This window comes from Carcharhinus amblyrhynchos, chromosome 20 (assembly GCF_965287045.1).
Source record: "Carcharhinus amblyrhynchos chromosome 20, sCarAmb.v2.hapA, whole genome shotgun sequence".
In the NCBI taxonomy this organism is placed as follows: domain Eukaryota; kingdom Metazoa; phylum Chordata; class Chondrichthyes; order Carcharhiniformes; family Carcharhinidae; genus Carcharhinus; species Carcharhinus amblyrhynchos.
The window spans coordinates 15,857,633-15,882,089 of NC_137343.1; the positions used below are offsets into that span (position 1 = coordinate 15,857,633).

General features: G+C 43.1%; 1 protein-coding gene across 1 annotated transcript in view; it reads left to right on the top strand.

The window, feature by feature from the left end:
- The first annotated feature begins 2,322 nt into the window (after nt 1-2,322).
- LOC145355782 (aldehyde dehydrogenase, mitochondrial-like) overlaps nt 2,323-24,457 on the top strand; it is a 46,209-nt gene continuing 24,074 nt past the window's right edge. The window contains exons 1-4 of the mRNA XM_080208148.1: nt 2,323-2,639; nt 8,210-8,314; nt 14,694-14,834; nt 17,015-17,094. Of these exons, the coding sequence (XP_080064274.1) occupies nt 2,517-2,639; nt 8,210-8,314; nt 14,694-14,834; nt 17,015-17,094 (449 nt within the window). The 5' untranslated portion in view covers nt 2,323-2,516. The remainder of the gene's footprint in view (nt 2,640-8,209; nt 8,315-14,693; nt 14,835-17,014; nt 17,095-24,457) is intronic.

Below are 24,457 nucleotides of genomic sequence, written 5' to 3' on the forward strand. Positions count from 1 at the left end.
CTTTCTAGCAATCTTTTCAACACACTGGGATGCACTATATCAGGTACTGGGGCTGACTCATTCCCCCCAATTCTCTTGGACATCTAAATCCGGGAATTTCCTGTAGTTTCCTTTGTGAAAACAGATACAAAGTAATAATTTAGCTTCTGTTATTTCTCTATTCCTCACAATGAATTTTCTTGATTCTGCCTGTAATAGACTCATATTTGTCTTAGCCCAATGTTTCTTTTTGGCTCAAAGATAAAAGCAAAATACTGCAGATGCTGGAATCTGAAACAAAAACAGACAATACTGAAAAATCTCAGTAGGTCCGACAGCATTTGTGGAGAGAGAATGGAGCTAACATTTGAGTCTTAATGTTCTGATGACCTTTGTCAGAGCTGAAGACAAACAAAACACAATGAGATTTATACTGTAAGGGTGAGGGGAGGGATGTAAATTGCAAAGATGTCATGGACAAAAATTCAAAGTGGTGATAAAGGCTAGAAATGGTACAAATAACAACATTAATAGATCAGATGTGTAAATAGTAGAACAAAGATGCAGAGTGTCAAATGACATTCTGAGGCATGCTTCAGATGGTCTTAGTGAGGTGGAGGAGGGGGGAAACAAGATGAAAAGTGAGAGTTTAGAAGTGGATAAATGAAACAATGGAAGAAATGAAAATTTTAAAAAATTATATAATGTAATAAAAATGAATTAATGACATTCATGCTGGTTCACACCAGCAGGATTCTCTGGTCCCACTGCAGCGAATGGAGCTTTAGCTGAGTGCCAATTCTCTTTCCTCACTTGCAATGATGGCAGCCAACATCTCCAAAAGAGCTTCACACCCTCGGTACTGCACTGATTTTTGTGTTCAATTTCTAGATTGGGATTGGAACCAGCAACCATGCCACTAACTGAGCTACATCTAACTTAGAATCACAGAATCCTTACAGTGCAGAAGAAAGCCATTTGGCCCATCAAGATTGAACCAACTCTTCAACAACATTCCCATCCAGGCCCTATCCCCATAATCCTGCTAATCCCCTCACATTAAAGGGGCAAAGTAGCATGTTCAATCAACCAAACCCACACATCTTTGGACTGTGGGAGGAAACCAGAGTACCCAGAGAAAACCCACAGACACAGGGAGAACATGCAAACTCTCCAGTCACCCATAGCCAGAATTGAACCCAGATCCTTGGTTCTGTGAGGCAGCAGTGCTCACCACTGTGCCACCATGCCACGACTTGTTGGAGATTCTGCATTTTATGTTTTAGGCTCAAATTCCCAGCAGGGGGCACAGCCTCAAGATAAGGGGGGGGGGGGTTTAGAACAGAGTTGAGGAGGAACTTCTTCACTCAAAGGGTGGTGAATCTCTGGAATTCTCTGCCCGTTGAAGTGGTGGAGGCTACCTCACTAAATATTTTTAAGACGCGGGTTGATGGGTTTTTGATAAGAGAGGGGATTAAGGGTTATGGGGAGAAGGCGGGAATGTGGAACTGAGCCACGACAGATCAGCCATGATCTTATTGAATGGCGGGGCAGGCTCGAAGGGCTGGATGGCCTACTCCTGCTCCTATTTCTTATGTTCTTATTTACACTTCCTCTGGACTCACTTTGTTTCTCTGCTGACCTCTTAACCACCCCCTTTAGCTTTGCAGTGCCAACTATTTTATCTCTCTCTAGTCTTCCGCCTTCTCAGGCCTTCTTTCACCTCCCCCCCCCCCCAGTTCCCTCCAGTTAAACTCGTTTTAAAACATCTCTGTCTTTTCCCAGTTCCACCTAAAACGTTAACTCTGCTTCCCTCTCCACCGATTGACCTGCTGGGGAAACTTTTGCTGTTTGTTTTTAATTCTCCAGCGTCGTGCTTAGTTTTGATTTTGTTGATTCTACGTGTTTGAAGCCAAGGGAACTATAAACTCCGCATATCCCTCCTTACTATTAATAACAGCCAATAAATAGTTACTCTAAACTGACCTTTGCTTTGGCTCCTAAAGAGATTTGTTGACGATCAATGTACCAATCTTTTTGGCAGGAGACCAATGTGCCATAGACACAACAGCCGAATAGGACAGCCTAACATCATCGGCTGATAAAGTGCTGTTCGAAGAGACCTCCCTTCACGGCTGATTGGTGGATTATGAAAGGAGTTGAACTGAAATCAGTATTTTCCTTCCCTCTTGCGAGGAACTAACGTAATATCTTCCCTCAGCCGAAGTTCCTCGTGATCTTCCAATAAACAAAATTTGTAAGGGTGGGGTGGAGGGGCTAAACAGACACTGTCACATGATTCATCGGCGCCATCTTGTGAAGCGCACTTTGATGGTTGATTTGGGCCGTTAACAGCTGTAACTGAGAGGGGGCGGGGCCGCCACCCGTGATTGACGTTCCTGTTGGTTGATTGACGGCCAGCAGCGATTAATAAGGTGTCCGTTTGAGATCGAGAAGTAGGAGGTGGCGTTGTTAGCGTTAGTTTTATTTTAAGCGCAAGTGAAGCGTGTGCCACCACCTCTTCTCGACCCTAGAAAATGTGGTCAGCTGTACGTCGGTTGCCTAGGGTTTCTCTAGTCAATGCCCCTGGAGTCAGGAGATATTCTGAGGCTGCGACACTTCCAGCCCCAACGACCCAGCCGGACGTTTATTATAATAAGGTAACATGAGGAAGTGTTGTACATAATAATAATTAGCCATGGTTACAAATTAAATAATGATTGGCTTTCAAAAATAGAATCATTTGATAGTTCAAATGTTTCTGGAACATCAAAAATTTCATGACCAGGAGAGAATTTCACGTTTAAAAGTAAAATGCAAGTTGACTGATTTAATAATAGTGATCTAAAGGTTATTGAAGCAAAATCGCAAGAGTAATTTGTTTAAGGTTTTGTTTTAGTAATGAAGGGACCAGATTGTTCAACCGAATAGATTAAGGATAAGTGAGAGTAGAACTACTTGACAGTTATATTGATGATCTTTTCTAAGAACCTGTGTGTACCTATGGAACAAGATGGACTATGTCTAGAGGGTTGATCTGCAAACTTATTAAAGACTTCTGTTTTAGAATTAGTCAAGCCTTTTAGCAGGCAGTTGCACATGCTGGAGTCTAGTTAATAAAAGTGTAACATGCTTTGCTTTTGTTCACAAAAGCAGAACCAGCTTAATCTAGCCACTTTACGAAACCTCAATTATTATAGTGCAGGAGGCCATTTGGCCCTTCATATCTGCACTAGCTAACCAAACCAGTATTACAGCTTAGTGCCAATCTCCTGCCTTTTTCCCTGTACCCTTGTATATTGTTTCTAATCAGGTAATGATCTAATGCCCTCTTGAGTATCTCAATTGAATGTGCCTCCACCACTTCCAGACAGTGCATTCCAGACCCAACATACTCATTGCAAATCACTTTAAATCTGTGCCCTCTTATTCTTGATCCACTTACAAGCAGGAACAATTTCTCCCTATTTATTCTGTTGAGCCCTTATGTGATTTTGGACATCTGTTAAATTTCTTCTTGTGCTGTATTGCACTTCACCTGCCACCTATCCACCTACTTCACTAACCTCGCTATGATCTTTTGAAGTTCAACACGTTGTCTTCACAGTTTTCAACACTTTGAAGTATTGTATCATATAGAAACTTTGAAACTATTCCCTACACTCCAAGATCTACATTATCAACATATATCAGGAAGAGCAGAGGTCCTGAGGGAAACACCACTACAAATCTTCCTCCAGCCTGTAAAATATCCATTGATCATTACTCTCCACTTCCTATGATTGAGCTAATTTTGTATCTACTTTGCTACTATCCTTTTTATTCATCTTGGCCTCCACCAAAGGTCCACAGCTGTGCATATGTCAGTCTTCAGCTAATTTGATTCACTCCTTGTGATATATCAAGAAACTTCCAAAGGCACTGGATACTGCTAAGGGCCTTGACAATATTCCAGTAATAGTACTGAAGATATGTGCTCCAGAACTTGCCATGCCCCCTAGCCAAGCTGTTTCAGTACAGTTATAGCACTGGCATCTACCCAACAACATAGAAAATTACCTAGTTTTTCAAGGAAAAAGGACAAATCCAATTGCTGCCCTATTACTTTAGTCTTGATGGAAGGGTGTCATCAACACTGTTATCAAGTGGTACTTACTCAGCAATAACCTGCTAATGGATGCTGAGTTTGTGTTCTGCCAGGGTCACTTGGCTCCTGACCTTATTACAGCCTTGGTTCAAACATGGACAAATAAGCTGACCTCCAGTTGTGAGGTGAGTGCCTACCCTTGTCATCAAGGCTGAATTTAACCAGGTATGGCGTCAAGAAACCCTAGAAAAATGGAATCAATGGGAGTGGGGGAGGGGGAAGTGTTGATCATTGAAGTTGTACCTGGCATAAAGAAAGCTGATTGTGGTGATTGGTGATCAATCATCTCAGCTCCAGGATGTCACTGCAGGATAGCTCAACTTCTTTCTTCTCTCAAGTGGGAATGTTGAATGATAACTGAATAATGTTCAGTATCATTGTATCATTTGTCTCAACTCTGCTACTGAAGCAGCCTATGTCCAAATGCATTAAGACCTGGACAACACCCAGGCCTGGCCTGACAAGTGGCAAGCAACATTTATGCCTCAAGAGCTGGAGATGACTATCTCCAACAAGATCTAACTATCCCCCTTGGGGGATGTCATTACCATTGCTATATTCCCCACTGTCAATGTCCTGGGGATTGCCATTTTCAAAAAACTGAACTCGACTATCCACCACTGTGGCTACCAGAGCAGGCCAAAGGCTTGGAATCCTATGGCAAGTAACTTGGTTCCTCACTTCTCCAAAGCCTGTCCACCATCTACAAGGCACATGTCAGGTGTGTAGTGAAATACTGTCCAGTTGTCTGGATGGGTGCAACTCCAACAACACTCAAGGAGTTTGACATCATCCAGGACAAAGCAACCCTAGACTGCTACCCCTTCCACAAACATTCAATCCCTCTACCACTGACAAACAGTTGCAGCCATGTGTACCATCTAAAAAGATGTACTGCAGGAACTTACCAAGGTTCCTTAAGGAACACTTTCCAAACCCTTGAGCACTACCATCCAGAAGGACAAGAGTGACAGAAACCCAGGAATGATAACACTTGGAGGTTCCCCTCCAACTCACTGAACATCCTTACTTGTGTGTGTTGCTGGGTCAGAATCCTGGAACTCCCTCCTAACAGCACTGTGGGTTTACCAGGACTGCAGCGGTTCAAGAAGGTAGCTTATCATCACCACCTCAACGGCAACTAGGGATGAGCAATAAATGCTGGTTGAGCCAATGGTGCCCACATCCTATAAATCTCATCCAGTCCCAGTGCCTTTTTTTGAATTTTGGTACCAATCATCCATTCAACACTGTCTCCTTATCAATTTTGTGCCCTCTATGGACAGAATTTCCTTGACTGTCACCATGTCCTGAGTAGCATTTACCTCTTTGATAAAAATTGATGCAAAGCATTAACTTAATACCCCAGCCATGCCTCCTGTTCCATGTATCAGCCCTCTTCTATGTCCCTAATCAGCTCTACTTTTAAAACCTTTTTACTATTTATATGGCAATTGAAGACTTTGGGGTTCACCTTTTGCGTTAGCTACCAGTCTTCTCTCAGTCCCTGTTTTGTCACCTCCTGTCTGAACCATATTCCTCTTGGTTCTCAGCTATATTTTCTATCTGACATCTGTCAAACATACTTTTACTTTATCTTAATTTCTATCTCCCTTTTCATCCAGGGAGCTTTGGATTTGTTTACCATGCCTTTCCCTTTTAAGGGAATTTACCTTGACTTTGGTAGTCCATTGTTCAGCAGCAGTTTTTCCCACCAATCTTTTGTTCCAGTCTCTCTGGTCAAGCTTTGTTCTTGCCCCATTGAAGGCTGCTCTCCCTACTGAATTATTTTACACTGGATTACCTCCTTTCTGTTTCTAATGATAATCTTAAACTGTACAATACAATGGACACTATCATCTCTTAAATGTTCCCACACTGATACTTGATTTACTTGGCCACCCTTGTTTCCAAGAGCCAGTTCAAAAGTCCAATCCTTTCTTGTTGGATTGGACACGTACTACTGTAGAAAGTTTTCCTGGACATAATCTAGGAACATTTGTCCCTCTCCTTGCATTTATAATACATGCACAGGTGTCCTGATAATAGACATCATTATTTTCCCCCTTACTCTGACCTCACTTAATGTTTTCTGTAAGGCGATCAGTGATTATGGGGATGAGGGAAAAAATCAGCCATGATTGAATGGCAGAGCAGACTCGATGGGCCGAGTGGCCTAATTCTGCTCTTATGTCTTATAGTCTTATGTAGTGGTGCTTTCTGTCCCACCCAATATTTTGTGCATCCTCTCTAATATTTCCTCTTGGTTTCCACATCCCTGTCCAGTAAGTTTAAAGCCCTCATAACAGCATTAGCAAAATGCCTCATAAGGAACTCAGTCCCAGCTCTGTTCAGATGCAATCTGCCTGGCTTGCTCAGGTGCCATCTCCCCAGAGCCTGTTCCAAGAACCTAAAATCCTTCCTCCTGTCCCATCTTTTCAGCCAAACGTTCATCTGCCTTATCCTCTGATTTCTGTACTCACTTACACTTGGCATCCCATCAAAGTGTTGAAGGTATACTTGGTTGTGGCTGTTGGAGACCAGTTATCTCAGCCTGGCAACATCGTTACACAAATTCAATGGCAGTTTCCTAGGCCCAACCATCTTCAATTGCTTGATTTAATAACCTTCCTTCCATCGTAAGATCAAAGGTGGAAATTGTCTATCCACAATTTTTGCTCCATTCTCAACTTCTCCAGATGATGAGGCAATCTGTGTCTGCATGCAGCAAGACCTGGACAATATTCAGGTGTAGGCTGATATGTGGCAAGTAATATTCACACCTCCAAGTGCCAGGTATTGTGGTCTCTCTTTTGTTAAAGATGATCAATTTGCCCTCAACTTTCAATGAGATTACCATCAGTGTCAAAATCCTGAGAATCACTATTGACCAGAAACTTAACTGACCAGGCACACACACACTGACTTCAAGAGCAGGCCGAAGGCTGAGTATTCTGCAGGGAACACAATAAGAGCAGGAGTTGGCCCGATGGCCCTTGACTAGTTCAATTATATCAAGCAGAATGACCACAACCCCATTATCTCACACTTGACATCTTTAATATCTAGAATCCCTATCAATCTCACCACCTTGCCAAAGGTGCAAGTAAGGAGTGTGATAGATTAATCACTTGGATGAATGCAGCTCCAGCTACACTAAACGTCCCAATTGATTATCACTCCATCTATCACTTTAAACAATCAGACTGTGTACCACTGGTATATCATGCCTACACTGTGTACCTCCTCTAGAATATTAAGGGATTTTCCACTACCTCTTCAGCCTTGAAGAATGAGGGCACCAAGCACATGGGAACAGTGCCACATACAAGTCACTTACAAATCTTGCGCCATTTTGACTTAAAAATAAATCACTGTTCCTTTGTCATCGCTGGGTCAAAATCCTGGAACTCCCTATCCAACAACATCCAGGGTATACCCATATCACTATCTGCTGAAGGACAATTAGCAATCAGCAATAAATGCTGGCCTTAACAGCTCCACCATTGCTGAAACTAATTAAATAAAGACCTGCTGTAACTTGTACTGTGATCCATTGAGCAAGGTTTTTTGAGTCATTAATACAACAAAGTATTTGAATTAGTAACTAACTACATGATATGGTTTCATTCTTCCAAATTGAACCTTAGTATGACTATTTTCCTCCAGTTTTTAGATGGATGTGAAGGAGATTCAAAGCCCACAGCTAGCTGATCATGCAATCAGCTGGTCACTAATATACCCTTTTGGTTGCCTGAACTTTATTAACTTAACCCGATGTTAAACTACTTGTAACATTAGGCCTGAATTTTCTGAGGATTAGCCATCGCTGTTAGAATGCCACTGTGCCCCTATTTACCTTCACGATGAGCTAGTATTCCACATTGCATGCTTGCTTATGTTTATGTGCATCATCATCATGGCACTGCTGCAATTCCAGTTATACTGATTTATTTTCATGCCACTCTTTGAGCACATACCCAATATCAAAATTGGATACTGTAGTGATGGCAGTTTGGCTATTTTCTCATCACCATTGAAATTAAATGGTAAATGTATCTATAACTTTTTTCCCTTTTTCAGATCTTCATCAACAATGAATGGCATGATGCAGTCAGTAAGAAGACGTTCCCAACTATTAATCCCTCCACAGGGGAAATCATTTGCCAAGTTGCCAAAGGAGATAAGGTAATTTGTGCTATTTTCTCCTTATCTGCTGCTCATGGAAAGATGGTAGGACTGGAGGGTCTCAATGACATTACTGTTACTAGAGAGGTGGTGCTCGACAGACTGGAGGGGCTGATTCTGGACAAGTCCCCAGGACCGGATGGAATGCATCCGAGGGTTCTGAAAGAAATGGCAGAGGTGATAGTGGATGCCTTGGTGGTTATTTTCCAAACATCACTGGATTCCAGGGAAGTGCCGGAAGATTGGAAAACGGCTAATGTTACGCTGTTGTTTAAGAAGGGTGGCAGGCAAAAGGCAGGGAATTATAGGCCGGTTAGTTTAACGTCTGTTGTAGGTAAAATGTTAGAATCCGCCATTGAGGAGGAAATAGCAAGGCATCTTGAGGGGAATTGCTTGATAGAGCAGACGCAGCACGGTTCCCTTAAGGGGAAGTCGTGTCTGACAAATTTATTGGAGTTCTATGAGGATGTGTCTAGGCCGGTGGATAAAGGAGAGCCGGTGGATGTGGTCTGTCTTGATTTTCAGAAGGTGTTTGACAAGGTACCTCAAGAGGTTATTGCAGAAGGTAAGGGGGCATGGAGTTGGGGGTAGGGTGTTAGCATGGATAGAGGATTGGTTGTCAAATAGGAGGCAGAGAGTGGGGGTTAATGGGTGCTATTCGGATTGGCGGTTGGTGACTAGTGGAGTGCCCCAGGGATCGGTGCTGGGGCCTCAGCTATTTACCATTTATATAGATGATCTGGAGGAGGTGCAGCTGTAAAGGGCATTGGTGAGGCCGCAGCTGGAGTACTGTGTGCAGTTTTGGTCACTGCACTTACGCAAGGATATTTTGGCCTTGGAGGGAGTGCAGAGGAGGTTTACTAGGCTGATACCAGAGTTGAGGGGGTTGAGCTATGAGGAGAGGCTGAATAAACTAGGCTTGTACTCGTTAGAGTTTAGAAGAATGAGGGGCAATCTCATTGAGACATATAAGATGATGAATGGGATGGATAGGATAGAGGTGGAGAGACTCTTCCCGCTCAGAAAGGACAGTAGGACTAGGGGGGCACAGCCTCAAGATAAAGGGGGGGGGGGTGGTTTAGAATGGAGTTGAGGAGGAACTTCTTCACTCAAAGGGTGGTGAATCTCTGGAGTTCTCTGCCCGTTGAAGTGGTGGAGGCTGCCTCGCTAAATATTTTTAAGACGCGGGTTGATGGGTTTTTGATAAGTGAGGGGATTAAGGGTTATGGGGAGAGGGCGGGAATGTGGAACTGAGCCACGACAGATCAGCCATGATCTTATTGAATGGCAGGGCAGGCTCGAAGGGCTAGATGGCCTACTCCTGCTCCTAGTTTTTATGTTCTTATAAATCACAATCCTTACATTTGAGCCAACTGTTTCCTATGTATCCTTAGTTTGTGTGTTGTGGCAAATTTCTAGTTCATGTTCCTATTTCAAGAAGTAAAATTTAGTTCTGGGCAGACTGCGAAGGTAAGGTAACTAAAATGTTGAGCTTTTGCGATTGCCAGGATATCTAAAATAAAAGGTCAGTTCAGAAGGTTACCCATATTTGTTAACTAGAGTCAGAATAGAGAAGAGCCATTAAAACAGCAGGTGGGCTTACTTGGTTGGAGAACTGGAGACGTTATGTCTACAGTATTCACACAGAAGTGCAGTCCAGAGATCTATTTTATTTTGGGGGTTAGAGCTAACATAGTTTAAAAGTATTCAACTATGCTTATAAACGTATCTAGAACCCCTATCAATCTCACCACCTTGCCAGAGGTGCAAGAAAGACTGTCATCATGATGGAGCTCAAGGTTATCTGGGTTCAAATTATGTGTTTGCTGAGAGAGAGAGGATTAGTTGCAAATTGGATCTCCTGTCATTTGCAGCTCACAAAAAAGCCGTAGGAGCTGTTAGCAGGCTTAGAGTAGTTAAGATCCAGAGAAATCCTGGGGGAAGGAGAAAGGTGACAGCCCACTAGTCTCTACCACTTAAAGCACAAGGCAGCCAGGAGATGAGAAGCCCAGAACAGTACCATTATAGTGAAGTTAAAAGTCTGTGAAAAAGTTGGAATTATACTGGTAGTCATAGGTGTGAGTGTAGCTTTAGAAATCACATGGGATGTAGTCTCGAGAATCGATTGAGGGAATTGAGGCTAAATTTTGAAAGTGAAGATTTGAAATTCTTTTTGAGGGAGACAGTTGTAACAAGATTTTGTAACTCAGTGCCACCAATGTCTGGATAGGTGCTGAAAAATCAGTGGAATCTTTCTTAATCATTCTACCATTTAATGTGTGGTGTGGTCAACCTCATGTTAATTCTGAATGTTAGAATATTAGATCAATATTGTAAATTGTTTACTTTTCTGACTTGTGTTGTAAAGTTTATTTTGGTTGCTTAAAACTGGGGAATAATGTGGCTTTATTCTTGGTGAATAATTGGGATTTCAAACTTTCTTTACTTTTAACAAAAGTAGCTCTTCCCTAGCCAGATCAAAAGTGTTGGAATGCCATTAAGTGGGTCCAAATTTATGGAAAATTGGTTTTTGATTAATCAGGCATTCATAGTAAATACTAGTAGGATTGTGGAAACAAAAATTTCTCTGGCGCCCTGAATTGTAATGGAAATTAATTTGTTTGAAACAAGAAGTAAGCCCTCCTGGTAGCTACAAGTACAAAGTCACAATGCAGAAGACATCTGTTGTCCTCATCTGGGTTGAGTTCAAAGAATCACAGAATTGTTGCAGTCAGCAGGAGGCCCATAGTATACAATTTAACAACTAATGGGTGGATGGGGTGGTTTGTGCAGCCCAGCATGAGTGCAAAAAAACCAGGCTGAAGCATTTTTAGCTAGAAATGCTGAGTGGGGGTAGTTTATCTTGGACTCTTTTACCATCGCAGATCCCAGTCTTCAGCCAATTCAATTCATTCCATGTGATGTCAAGCACATGGGATACAGCATAAATTGTGGATTCTGACTGAAGACATGTGCCTTTAACAGGTGGCTTCACACAGTGGAATCTACCTGACAGAAGTGTAAAATTGGCTTGTCCTGTTCACAAAAAGAACTAGACAAATCTAGCCAATTGACAGAATTGTTATGGCACAGAAGGATGCCATTTGCCCATTATGTCTGCACCAACACTAAAAACCAGCATTACAGATTAGTACCAATCCCCTGCTTATTCTTCATTCCCTTCATATTGTTTCAATTCAAGTAATGATCCAATGGCCTCTTGAATATCTTAGTTAAATCTGCCTCCACCACACTTCAGACCTGATCCACTCACTTGTGTGAAACATATTTTTCTCACATCACGTTTGTTTCTTTTGCAAGTCACCTTAAATCTGTGCCCTCTTGTTCTTGATCCATTTACAAGCAGGAACAATTTATTCCTATCTACTGTCAATCTCCTACATAATTTTGAACATCTATATCAAATCTCCTCGTGTGCCACATTGAACTTCATCTGCCCACTGCACCAACCTCTCTATGCCCTTTTGAAGTTCAACACTATTCTTAGTTTTCAACACTTCCAAGTTTTGTATCATCTGCAAACTTTGAAACTGTCCCTTTCACACCAAAATTTAGATTATTAACATATACCAGGAAAAGCAAAGATCCCTGGGGAAGCCCACTACAAACCTTCCTCCAACCTGAAAAACATCTACTGATTATTACACTGGGCTTCCTATTATTGAAATAATTTTGTATTCATGTTGCTTTTATTCCATGAGTTAAACTTTTTTCAAATGTGTTGTGTGACGCTGTATCAAATGCCTTCTGAAAGTGCCCCACATCAAAAGTATTACCCTCATCAACCGTTTCAGTCAACTCCTCCAAAAAATTTCAAACTTATCGAAACACAATTTTCACTTTAGAAACCCATGCTGGCTCTTCCTAATATCCTACATATTTCCATGTGCTTACTGGTTCTATCCTAAATAATTGTTTCTATAAACTTGCCCACTACTGATTATAAGCCTGGCCTGTAATGCTGGGACTATTCTTTCAACATTTCTTGAACAAGGGCATAACATTTGTAATTCCCCAGTTCTCTGGTATCTTCCCTGAGTCTAAGACTGGAAAATGATAACTGGTGCCCACTTCCTTCAATATCCTTGTCATCCATCTCATCCTGGTCTAGTGCCTTGTTAGCTTTCAGTATCAACAGTCTAGTCAATACTAATTCTTTCTTAGTTTTGAACCCTCTGGGGACTGAATTTCAACTGTCACCAAGTCCTGGGTATCACTTACCTCCTTGAATAAGATGTATTCATTCAGTACTCAGCCATGCCCCCTGCCTCCATATGTAAATCCCTATTGGCCCCTAATCACCCTAGTCTTTCTTTTACCACACTTTGGCTATTTATTTGCCAATGGAATACTTTGGGCTTCCCCTTTTATATTGGCTGCCAGCCTTTTCTTATAAATTCCTCTTTGTGCTTTTTCACCCCGCTTCTGAACCTTCTGCATTCCTCTTGGGTTTCGACTGTATTTTCTTCCTTATCTTGATTTCTATCTCCTTTTGCATCATGAGAGCTCTCAATTTGTTTGCCATATTTTTCCCTTTTAAGGGAAAATCTCTCAACTTTGGCTACAGCTTTGCCCAGCAACCTTTTGTTCCAGTCTAATTGGTCCAGCTCTGTTCTTGCCCCATTGTCAGTTCTACCCCATCTTTACTCTGAACTGTCTATTTTCCTTCTCAGTCATTGTTCTAAACCTTATAGTATAATGGACGCTGTCTGTCAAATATTCCCCCACTGACATTTGATCTACTTGGACCAACTAATTTCTCCCTCATGCTGTTTTCACTTATTAACTTAATATTTTCTATGCTCTAGCTCTGTTTACATACTACCCATTTGGTTTGTACAGATCCAGGGGGGAGTGGCATTAGGTCAGTTCTTGCAGAGTCAGCATTGACTCATTGTGCTGCTAGACTGCCTTGAGTGCTGCAACCAATAATTGAGTGTTTATTCAGTATCAATAGTGGAAATATGTTACATGTGAGTACTCAAGTCTTTGAATGTAGCTAGTCAAGTTGGGAGAGTTTGAAAAGACAAAGGATCCTTAGCTTTGTTTATAAAGGCAGAGTAGAAAAGCAAATAGGTTAGGCTAAGTAAAAGACTGATTTTAGCTGGACTAAATCCCAGCTGGAGTATTTTGGCCAAATCTGGGCACCACACTGAAGGAAGTGAAGGCATTTGAGAATGCAGAGGAGATTACTGGAATGATACAATAATGAAAGCCTCAGTAATCATAGAATCCCTACAATGCATTTAGCCCATTGAGTCTGCACTGACCACAATCCCATCCAGGCCCTATCCCTGTAACCCCACTCACCATGCTAATCCCCTGATGTTAAGGTCAATTAAATCAACATAACCTGCATATCTTTAGACTGTGGGAGGAAACTGGAGCACCCGGAGAAAACTCACACAGACACGGAGATGATGTGCACACTCCACACAGACAGCGATCTGAGGCTGGAATTGAACCCAGGTCCCTGGCACTGAGGCAGCAGTGCTAACCACTATGCCACCCAGTTATGTGGAGAGATTGGAGAAAGTATACTGCTTCTCCTTTTAGAAGAGAAGGCTAAAGGCATGTTTGATTTTAAAAAATTCAAAATCATGAAGGGCTTTGATAAAGTAAATAAGGAGAACCTTTTGTTTAAATTCTTTCATATGAGCATCACTGGCTGGGCTAGTATTTATTGCCCTTGAACTGGGTGACTGGCTGTGTCATTTCATGGAATAGTTAAGGTTCAGCCACAGAGTCTGGAGTTACATCTAGGCCAGACCAGATAAGGATAATCACTTAATTCTAGATTTTTATTGAATTCAAATTTCACTATCTGCTATGGTGGGATTCAAACCCAGGCCCCCCAGTGCATTTTTTTTGGGTCTTTGGATTATTTGTCCAGTAACAATGCTACTATACTACCTGCCACTGAAAGCAGGTTGGGGAGGTGAAGGGTTGATAAATAGATACCAATTTAAGGCAATTAGCAGAAGAACCAGAGGTGAGATGAGGGAAAGTATTATGCACCTAATTGTGGTCTGGAATGCACTGCCTGACGGGGTGTTAACCAAATCAGTCTTGGATAAATAATTGAAGTGGAAAGATTTGCATGGGGGAAAAAGCTGGGGAACAGAGATTATTTGGATAGCCCTTTCAAAGAGATGCACAGCTGACCAAATGGTTTCCTCCTACACTATGGTGTGTTCAGTTAGAATGCAAGTGGTTAAAATGTGTCAGTAAATGTACTTGAACATTGTTTTGGTAATTGGCAGTCACTTAAATGAATATATTTCCTTGAATATTGTAAGATGTTCTTTTGTTCTCAGTGCTGCATGTGGCTCATGTGCTGTGTTTAATCTGGTCACAGGATGATGTGAATAAAGCAGTAAAGGCAGCAAAAGAAGCATTTAGATTTGGATCACCATGGCGCACAATGGATGCATCACAACGAGGAGTCCTTCTAAACCGTCTAGCCAATCTCATTGAGCGTGATAGAGCATATTTGGCAGTAAGTTCTCTAAGAAATTGGTTTTGTTGCACTCAGGAGTCCTCCTTACTTTATCCCTGCTGTAATGTTTTGCAGAAGCTTTGTCAAAGCTCATATCAGGGTGTACCCTAATTCTGTCCTAAAGTTCCTTTGGTATATTGACCTCTCTCTTTTTTAAATGTCAGTGTGGGTTTTCTGCACCCTGCTCCCAACGGATAGATGGGGAATCTGTCCTCCTGATGCCAGCTGTTTAACGGTCAGTGGAGCATGTACTGGCTAATGGCAAGATTTCCTGCCAGCCAAACTGATTAGGGCAGCAGCACTAATTCAGCAGTGACCAGTTTAAGCAGTGGCCACTGCTGGGACTGCAGGTAATTCCCAAAGAAGAGGAGCTAATGGAGGCTGGACATCAGGTAAGTCCAGAGTATTGGTGGGCCAAGCTGACAGGCCCCACCAAGAATGGATGGAGAGGTTGAGGTATCGGGATAGATGGGTTAAAGGAGAGATGTGTGGTGGCCTGCGTGCACCCACCTGCCCCCATTGCAGGTAAAATAGCAGCAGGAATAGGATGAAGTACTTAAGTGACCATTTATTGGCCACATAGTGGCCTCAATTGGCCATATGACACACTGCTCTCCATAAAATTGGAGTTGGGGTGGGCATATGTTCCATTTTACAAGCCACCCCCACCTCACGTTTTAAAACCAGCAGTAAGTGACCATATAATTCAACCCCATATGCAGTGACCATCATGTGGTTGCATGTTATTACAAGTAAAAATTCTCATCTAGTTTTAAAAGGAGGAATATTTTGGGTAAACAAAGGTAGTTTTAAGGGATTTGCATGGGTAAATATTTAAAAATAAGATATAGTTTTAGGGAGCAATTTAATGGTTTAGTGACTAGAAAGGACTTGGCTTTGTCCAGCATGAATCTAACTATTTATACGTGTAGGGGTTTATTAAATTCCAACTATTTCTATTGTGCTTGGAGTGGCTAAGGCATGTAGAATAAATTTTTTTAAAAAAAGCTGTTCCTTTAAAAATAGGAGGCCACTTCTCAAAAGGGAGTGGGGGGAACAAAAGCTTTCTTTTATTCTTAAGTTTAACTGGAAGCCAGAGATATTGGAGGTGTAGAAGTGTTGTAGAAAGAAGATTGCCGAAGAAACAAATGCTCCTGTTTCCCAACTGGAAACCATGGATGAACAGGGATATCCACTGCTTGCTGAAGTCTAGATTTGAGATGTTCAAGTCGGGTGACCCTGACCTTTACAAGAAATCCAGATATGATCTACGGAGATCCATCAGAGATGCCAAAAGACTGTACCAGACCAAGCTAGAATGCCAGGCTAGCCACGTGGACTCCCACCATTCAAAAGTCTGAAGACATCAGGGGAAGAAGCTGTTCTTGAGTTGGTTGGTATGTGACCTCAGACCTTTCCACCTTTTTTCCTGATGGAAGAAGGTGGAAGAGAATATGTCCAGGGTGCAAGGGGGCCCTAATTATGCTGGGGTCCCTAATTATGCTGGTTATTTTGCCGAGGCAGTGGATGGGAGATTTGTTTGTGATGGATTGGGCGTGTGGTTGAAAGCTCATCTGGGTCAGACAGGATGACAAGATTGCAAACAGTATGGTTAAGCCTCAGACAGTGACCAGGAAATTCAGTGGAATCAGAAGCTGGGACATAATTTGTGGTGGGAAACCAAAGAGATGGCTTTGGCTGCCTTAGTGTTTATTTGGAAGAGATTTCAGTTCTTCAAGGACTGAATTTCTGAGAAGCAACAAGACAAATCGGAGGCAGTGGAGGATGAGAAAGGTTATGGTGAGTGGCATCAGTGAAAATGTGGGAGCTAATGTTATGTTTTAAGTACGATGTCCATTGAGGCAAAGGTGAAATAGGTTTTGGGCTAGGGATACATCCCTGGTTTCCAGAGTAAAGCTACAGGAGTGAGCTATTGCCAATAACAACCTAGAGTAACTGGGATATTTTTTGATTATACCCTAATAGAAATGTTCATGCACTGCAATGAGATGATGAGAACACTTTTTTTATTGCTGATTTGTATGTTGATTGAAAAAAATGTTAGGGTGCAACCCTTGGAGTCAGACAGGAGGCTAATTTTAGGAGGGACTGATGTGTTTGTCAGCATCTATGATCTGATGATAGCTGCTACTCAAGTGTAATTCCATTCTGTTTTTCAGTCATTGGAGACATTGGACAATGGAAAACCATATCACATAGCTTACATGGCAGACCTAAATTTGGTTATCAAATGTCTCAGGTACATGTATCACCATGTTGTTCCTTTTTGTTAAAAAGTTTGTATAATGTAAAGTTTAAAGCACTCCCTCTTGCCTCAGAAATACTGGACTCTCTTACTAAGTGATTCATCCCTAATCTCTTTTTTAAGAAAAGATCCTGTTTACACTAAGCTTTCTTTGGACTTTTTAATCACTTTCTGGGTTACTTTTCAAAAATATTGGGCAGAATCTTCTCAGCTTAAAAGATGCTTGGATATCAGGACTATGAGCAGGGCCCTATCCTGATGGTTTCTGAGTCCTGCCTACTTGCATAATCTTCTTGAGGTAGCCAATTAAGCTGCCTCCAGGAATCCTGTCCAGTTCAGGATGGTGGACAGGCTATGCAGGTGAGAGGGGCAATCAGTGCTTGAGGCTGTGGGTGGCTGGCAACTCCATTGGGAGAGGTTGGCACTACAAATTTAGGTGGAAGGTTGTAAGGGCACCTTAAGTTGGACATCTCACCCCACCTACAGCAAGATTGCTGGGAGGTGGGAACTTGTTAACTAGGTCTAATAAACAACTTGCCAAACCTTACCCACTTCAAAGCTGCCTCTAAGCAGATTTTACCAAAAGTGCCTAAAAACATTGAAGAATCGTTCTAAGAAATTTCATAATTGTATTTGTGACCTTTTGGGGACAAATGGATACTTGGGGAAATGTATATAAAATGTTTCTGTTGCTGTATCACAAATCACTGATTATTACTGTGTGTTTTTGGAGGTCATAGCTTTTCTAGTATTGGAGTTTAAGAACATAAGAACATAAGAAATAGGAGCAGGAGTAGGCCATCTAGCCCTTCGAGCCTGCCCTGCCATTCAATAAGATCATGGCTGATCTGTTGTGGCTCAGTTCCACTTTCCCGCCCTCTCCCCATAACCCTTAATCCCCTCTCTTATCAAGAACCCATCAACCCGCTTCTTAAAAATATTTAGCGAGGCAGCCTCCACCACTTCAACGGGCAGAGAATTCCAGAGATTCACCACCCTTTGAGTGAAGAAGTTCCTCCTCAACTCCGTTCTAAACCGCCTCCCCTTTATCTTGAGGCTGTGCCCCCTAGTCCTACTGTCTTTTTTGAGCGGGAAGAGTCTCTCCACCTCTATCCTATCCATCCCATTCATCATCTTATGCGTCTCAATGAGATCTCCCCTCATTCTTCTAAACTCTAACGAGTACAAGCCTAGTTTATTCAGCCTCTCCTCATAGCTCAATCCCCTCAACTCCGGTATCAGCCTAGTAAACCTCCTCTGCACTCCCTCCAGGGCCAAAATATCCTTGCGCAGGTGCGGCACCCAAAACTGCACACAGTACTCCAGCTGCGGCCTCACCAATGCCCTATACAGCTGCAGCAAGACCTCCCTACTTTTATATTCAATCCCCCTCGCTATGAAGGCCAGCATCCCATTCGCCTTCCTGACCACCTGCTGCACCTGCAAGCTGGGTTTTTGCGACTCATGCACAAGGACCCCGAGGTCCCTCTGCACCGTCGCCTGCTGCAGTTTTTCGCCACGTAAGTAATAGTCCTTCCTACCATTCTTCCTACCAAAGTGGACCACCTCACACTTGCCAACATTAAATTCCATTTGCCATTTCCTGGCCCATTCGCCCAGCCTATCTAATCCTTCTGCAGACTCTCCACACCCTCCGCACAATTTGCCTTTCCCCCAATCTTGGTGTCATCAGCAAATTTCGACACCCTGCACTTGGTTCCCTCCTCCAGATCATCTATATAAATGGTAAATAGCTGAGGCCCCAGCACTGACCCCTGGGGCACCCCACTAGTCACCAACCGCCAATCCAAATAGCACCCATTGACCCCCACTCTCTGCCTCCTATTTGACAACCAATCCTCTATCCACGCTAACACCCTACCCCCAACTCCATGTCCCCTGACCTTCTGCAATAACCTCTTGAGGTACCTTGTCAAACGCCTTCTGAAAATCCAGAAAGACCACATCCACCGGCTCTCCTCTATCCACTGCCCTAGACACATCCTCATAGAACTCCAGTAAATTTGTCAGACACGACTTCCCTTTAATGAAACCGTGTTGCGTCCGCCCTATCAAGCAATTCCCTTCAAGATGCCTCGCAATTTCCTCCTTAATGACGGATTCTAACATTTTACCTACCACAGACGTTAAACTAACCGGCCTATAATTCCCCGCCTTTTGCCTGGCACCCTTCTTAAACAACGGCGTAACATTAGCCGTTTTCCAATCTTCCGGCACTTCCCCAGAATCCAGCGACGTCTGGAAAATAACCACCAAGGCATCCACTATAACCTCCGCCATTTCTTTCAGAACCCTCGGATGCATTCCATCCGGTCCTGGGGACTTGTCCACAATCAGCCCCTCCAGTCTGTCGAGCACCACCTCTCTAGTAACAGTAATGTCATTAAGACCCTCCATTCCTACCACCTTTCCATCTCTAACACCCGGCAAATTATTCACGTCCTCCTCCGTGAAGACAGAAACAAAAAAGTTATTCAAGACCTTAGCCATATCCCCATCCCCTACCACTAGCTCCCCTTTCTCATCCTCTAAAGGACCAACGTTCACCCTAGCCAGCCTCTTCCTTTTTATATATTTATAAAAACTCTTGCTATCCTTTTTTATATTAAGTGCTAGCCCAGCCTCATAGCTTCTCCTACCCTCCTTTATCAACTTCTTTGTCAATCTTTGTTGACATTTAAACCTTTCCCAATCCTCTTCTCGCCCACTGCTCTTAGCTACTCTAAATTCCTCCGCTTTTAATTTAACACTTTCCTTCACCTCCTTCGTTATCCACGGCTTATTACCTCTCTTCCTACTGTCCTTTTTAACCATCGGAATAAATTTCTGCTGAGCACCAAGAAAGATCTCCTTAAAGATCCTCCACTGCTCCTCAGCAGACCTACCTTCCAACGCACTCCCCCAGTCCACATTTGCCAATTCTTCTCTCATCCTACCATACTCCCCTCTATTCAAACAAAGGACGCGTGTCCGGGAACCCACTTTCTCCTCCTCCATCTGCACCAGAAACTCCACCATACAATGATCACTCTCTCCAAGAGGATCCTTCACCGCAAGGTCCCTAATTCTACCCGCCTCATTACATAGCACCAGATCCAAGATAGCTCGCTCCCTCGTCGGCTCCAACACACACTGTTCAAGGAAATTATCCCGGCAGCATTCCAAGAACTCCTCCTTGAGCCCACCTCGTCCAACATGGGTCGACCAATCAATATGCAGATTGAAATCTCCCATAACTACTGCCGTCCCATTCCTGCACGCCGCACTTATTTGCGTGTTAACAGCCCGCCCCACCTCCAGATCATTATTCGGGGGCCTATAGACGACACCCACCAGCGTCTTCCTCCCTTTGCTGTTCCTAATCTCCACCCACAACGATTCCACGTTCTGCTCTTTGGCTCCGATATCATCCCTTGCTACCACCTTGATACTATCCTTAATCAGCAGAGCTACGCCACCCCCTCTTTCCTCCTGCCTATCCTTCCTAAACACTTGATAGCCCTGTACATTCAGCTCCCAGTCCCTGTCACCTTGCAGCCACGTCTCTGTAATGGCCACCAGATCGTATCCATTTGTGTCGATCTGCGCCACCAGCTCATCCACTTTATTCCGAATGCTTCGTGCATTCAGATAAAGCGCTTTCATCCCAGCCTTCACCTGGACCCTATTTGCCGTAACGCCACCAATTGGGACATCCTCGGCCTCTTCCCTTACCTGTACCCTATCCTTAACTTTAGACCTCGTAGCGTCACCTACCCTCGCACCCTCCCCCCCCCCCCCTAATTAGTTTAAAGCCCTGTCTACAGTCCTCTTTACTCGATTCGCCAACACTCTGGTCCCAGCACGATTCAGACCAACCCCATCCCGCCCGAACAAGTCCCACCTACCCCAATACTGGTGCCAATGCCCCATAAATTCAAACCCCATTCCTCCCACACCAATCCCTGAGCCACCCATTCACTTCCTTTATCCTGTCAACCCTACGCCCGTCTGCACTCAGTTCAGGCAGTAGCCCAGAGACGACCACCTTGTCGGTTCTATTTTTTAATTCCATTCCCAGCTTCTCATACTCCCTCCCCAGATCTTCAGTCCGCACTTTGCCTACGTCGCCGGCACCCACATGTACTACAACGACCGGGTTCTCACCCTCCCACTCCAGGTTCCTCTGCAGCCCAGCTGCAACATCCTGTACCCGAGCACCAGGCAGACAACACACCCTTCTGTGCACTTTGTCATTGTGACAAAGGACAGTGTCAATACTCTTCACCCCACTATCTCCAATCACTACTACGTTCCTTTTCCCCTTCTCTTTGCCTATGTCCTGCTGCATCACTGTACCGTGTGCAGTTTGCTCACCAACCTCACCTGCCTCGTCCTCTTCCAGACTGGAAGCAAGAACCTCAAAACTGTTATGCAGATTAAGAGGCTGAGGCCTCCGCTCCTCACCCCCCTTCCTCCTCCTCCCAGCAGCCCCCTTTTGTCCCTGACCCTTAGATTTAGCCAGTCTAGGGGCACCCTCTCTCCCCCTGATGAGCCTCAGTGTCTGTAGCTCAGAGGCCAGCTCATCCACCTTGAGCTGGAGCTCCTCCAGCAACCTGCACTTACTGCAGACATGGTCACTGGGAAGGACCCTGGGGTCCGCCAGTTCCCACATCATACAGAAACCACACATCACATGCCCCTCCATTATTCACTGTAATTTTTTATGGGGAAAAAATTTTTTTCCTTGTTTCTTGCTGTAGTAGTTTTGAAAAAATTTTTTTTCCTTGTTTTTTTTTTCAAACAAACTCACCTGGCCTTTTTTCCTTCAAGCCCTTTTTGATATTAAGCCCTATTAACTCACTCTGCTTCCCACTCACTCCGCTGCCCGCTCAGATGCTGCCCGCTGTCTACACCAGGCCTCCTTTTAAACCTGGCGCTGATTTAAAGCAGGCTGGTCCACAAATGCCTTTTCACCACACCCTCAGAATTCTTAAAGCAGTAAATACAATAAATAAATGCTTTAAACAGTTCTACAAAGAGTAAAGTGCTTTAAACTTATTTTAAACAGGTTTTTAACAGGTAAAATCTTAGCTCTCTCTCTCTCAGCTCCAGCAAACAATGGAAGGCCAGGGAAAGATGACTGCTTCAAATTTGAACTGCAATTTTTTTTTTTGGACACCAGTGAAGGTCTAAGTTAATTGTGTCCAATTCCATATTTGCAATGTGTAGGCTTACATTGATGTAGGAACTTTCTGAATCTGAATGCAGTCAAACTGTTACAGGGAGGTGAAAATGCTGTACTGATGACTCTTAATGTATTGTTTAAAATAAAAGCAAAAGCTGTTACTTAAAGTAGCTGGGCACCACACTTTATAAAGGATATCAAGACTCTTGCGAGGTTGCAGAAGTTTTTTACTACAATGGTATTATGATGAACAACTTCAGGTTATGTGGCAAGATGACACAAACTAGGGTTGTTCACTTTGTAAACAGAGAAAGCTAAGAGATCTGGTAGATTTGTTCAAAATCATGGAGTTTCAACTTGGTAAATAAGAAACTCCTTTCCAGTGGCAGAAAGGTCAGTAACGAGGACCACAGATACAGATGGTGATTTGAGAATTCCAGAGCAAAATGGAAAAACAACTGTTTTACTCAGCAAATTATGGTGATCTGCAATACACTGCATGGAGTGGTGGAAGCCGATTCAAAAGGGAATTGGGTAAAAGGTGAATGAAAAATTTGCATGGATATGGTTTCCCATGCCAGATGTTCTGCAGCAGTTCAAGGAAGCTCATCACGTCTTCTCAAAGATTATTAGGGCAAACAAATGCTAGCCTTGCCAGCAATGCTCATATCTTTTTCAAGGGCAGGGGCATGAGATTAATTGGATAGCTATACCAAAGAGCTGGCATGAACAGGATAGGCCAAAGGGCCTGATTCTATCATTCATTCAATGATTTTTTTATATACAGTAAAATACTGCCATTCACAACTTTTTCTTTTGCAAATTAGTTTATTGATGCAAAAGCCTTTGTACACCAGATTGGCCATTGGAGGCCCAAAGGGTTAGTTTGTGCGATTTTAAAAATAATACGTGCTGTAGAATCCAATTTTAGAAAATACAGTTGTGAAAAAGCCACAATAGGAAGCACACGTGATACCTGCATCATCTGCCTGTTTGCACAGGAGTATTTGTTGCTGTGAATTAATACCTGATCACAGCACAGAATCTGTGCAGTCTTTAAACCTGTACAGTACTACATTTGAAAATGAGTAAGTCAGAATATCCTAGAAAAGTGATGACGCTTGCCCACAAAGTGACAATAGTAAACTGGAAAACAGCTGGTCAGGGAATATAGTGTCAATACTTGTGTGACAAATTTTACATTGTTCTTGTTTTATTGCTTTGTATAATTTTTCCCATAAACTAATGTTTAATTTATTAAAAATTTGTTTTGCCTTCTATCCTTGTGTCAAATTTTAGGATGCTGAAACCTATCTAATTGACTCCAATACAAAAAATGTTCGTCATTTGCCAAGCTGTTCCAAAGTAACTACAACATGGGCATCTACTTGGCAATATGGGAAATTGTCCAGCTATATAAAAGCAGGGAGGTCTTGCTGCAACTGTACAGAGTACTGGTGAGGCTGCAGCTGGAGTACTGTGCAGTTTTGGTTGCTGCACTTGTGGAAGGATATGTTGGCCTTGGAGGGAGTGCAGAGAAGGTTCACGAGGCTGATACCAGAGATGAGGGGGTAGCCTATGAAGAGAGACTGAATAGACTGGGTCTGTACTTGTTGGAGTTTAGAAGACTGAGGGGATCTTAGAGACATATAAGGTAATGAAGGGGATAGAGTAGAGGTAGAGAGATTCTTCCTGCTTAGAAAGGCTAGCAGGACTAGAGGGCACAGCCTCAAAAATGGGGGGGGGACAGTTTAGATCAGAGTTGAGGAGGAACGTCACAAAGGGTGTGAATCTCTGGAACTCTGCCCATTGAAGTGGTGGAGGCTACCTCCATGAATATATTTAAGTCATGGGTAGATAGACGGGGGAATTAAGGGTTATGGGGAGAAAGTGGAACTGATCCACTTCAGATCAGCCGTGATCTTATTGAATGGCAGGGCAGGCTCGAAGGGTTAGATGGCCTACTCCTGCTCCTATTTCTTATGTTCTTATATCCTGCACACAAGAATCAGGACAAATCCAACCCAACCATTGCTGCTTCAATCTATTCTTGATCATCAATAAAGTGATGTAAGGGGGTCATCATCAGTGCTACCAAGTAGCACTTAGTCAACAATAACCTGTTTGCTGATGCTCAGTATTTATTCTACTGAGATTGCTTAGCTCCTG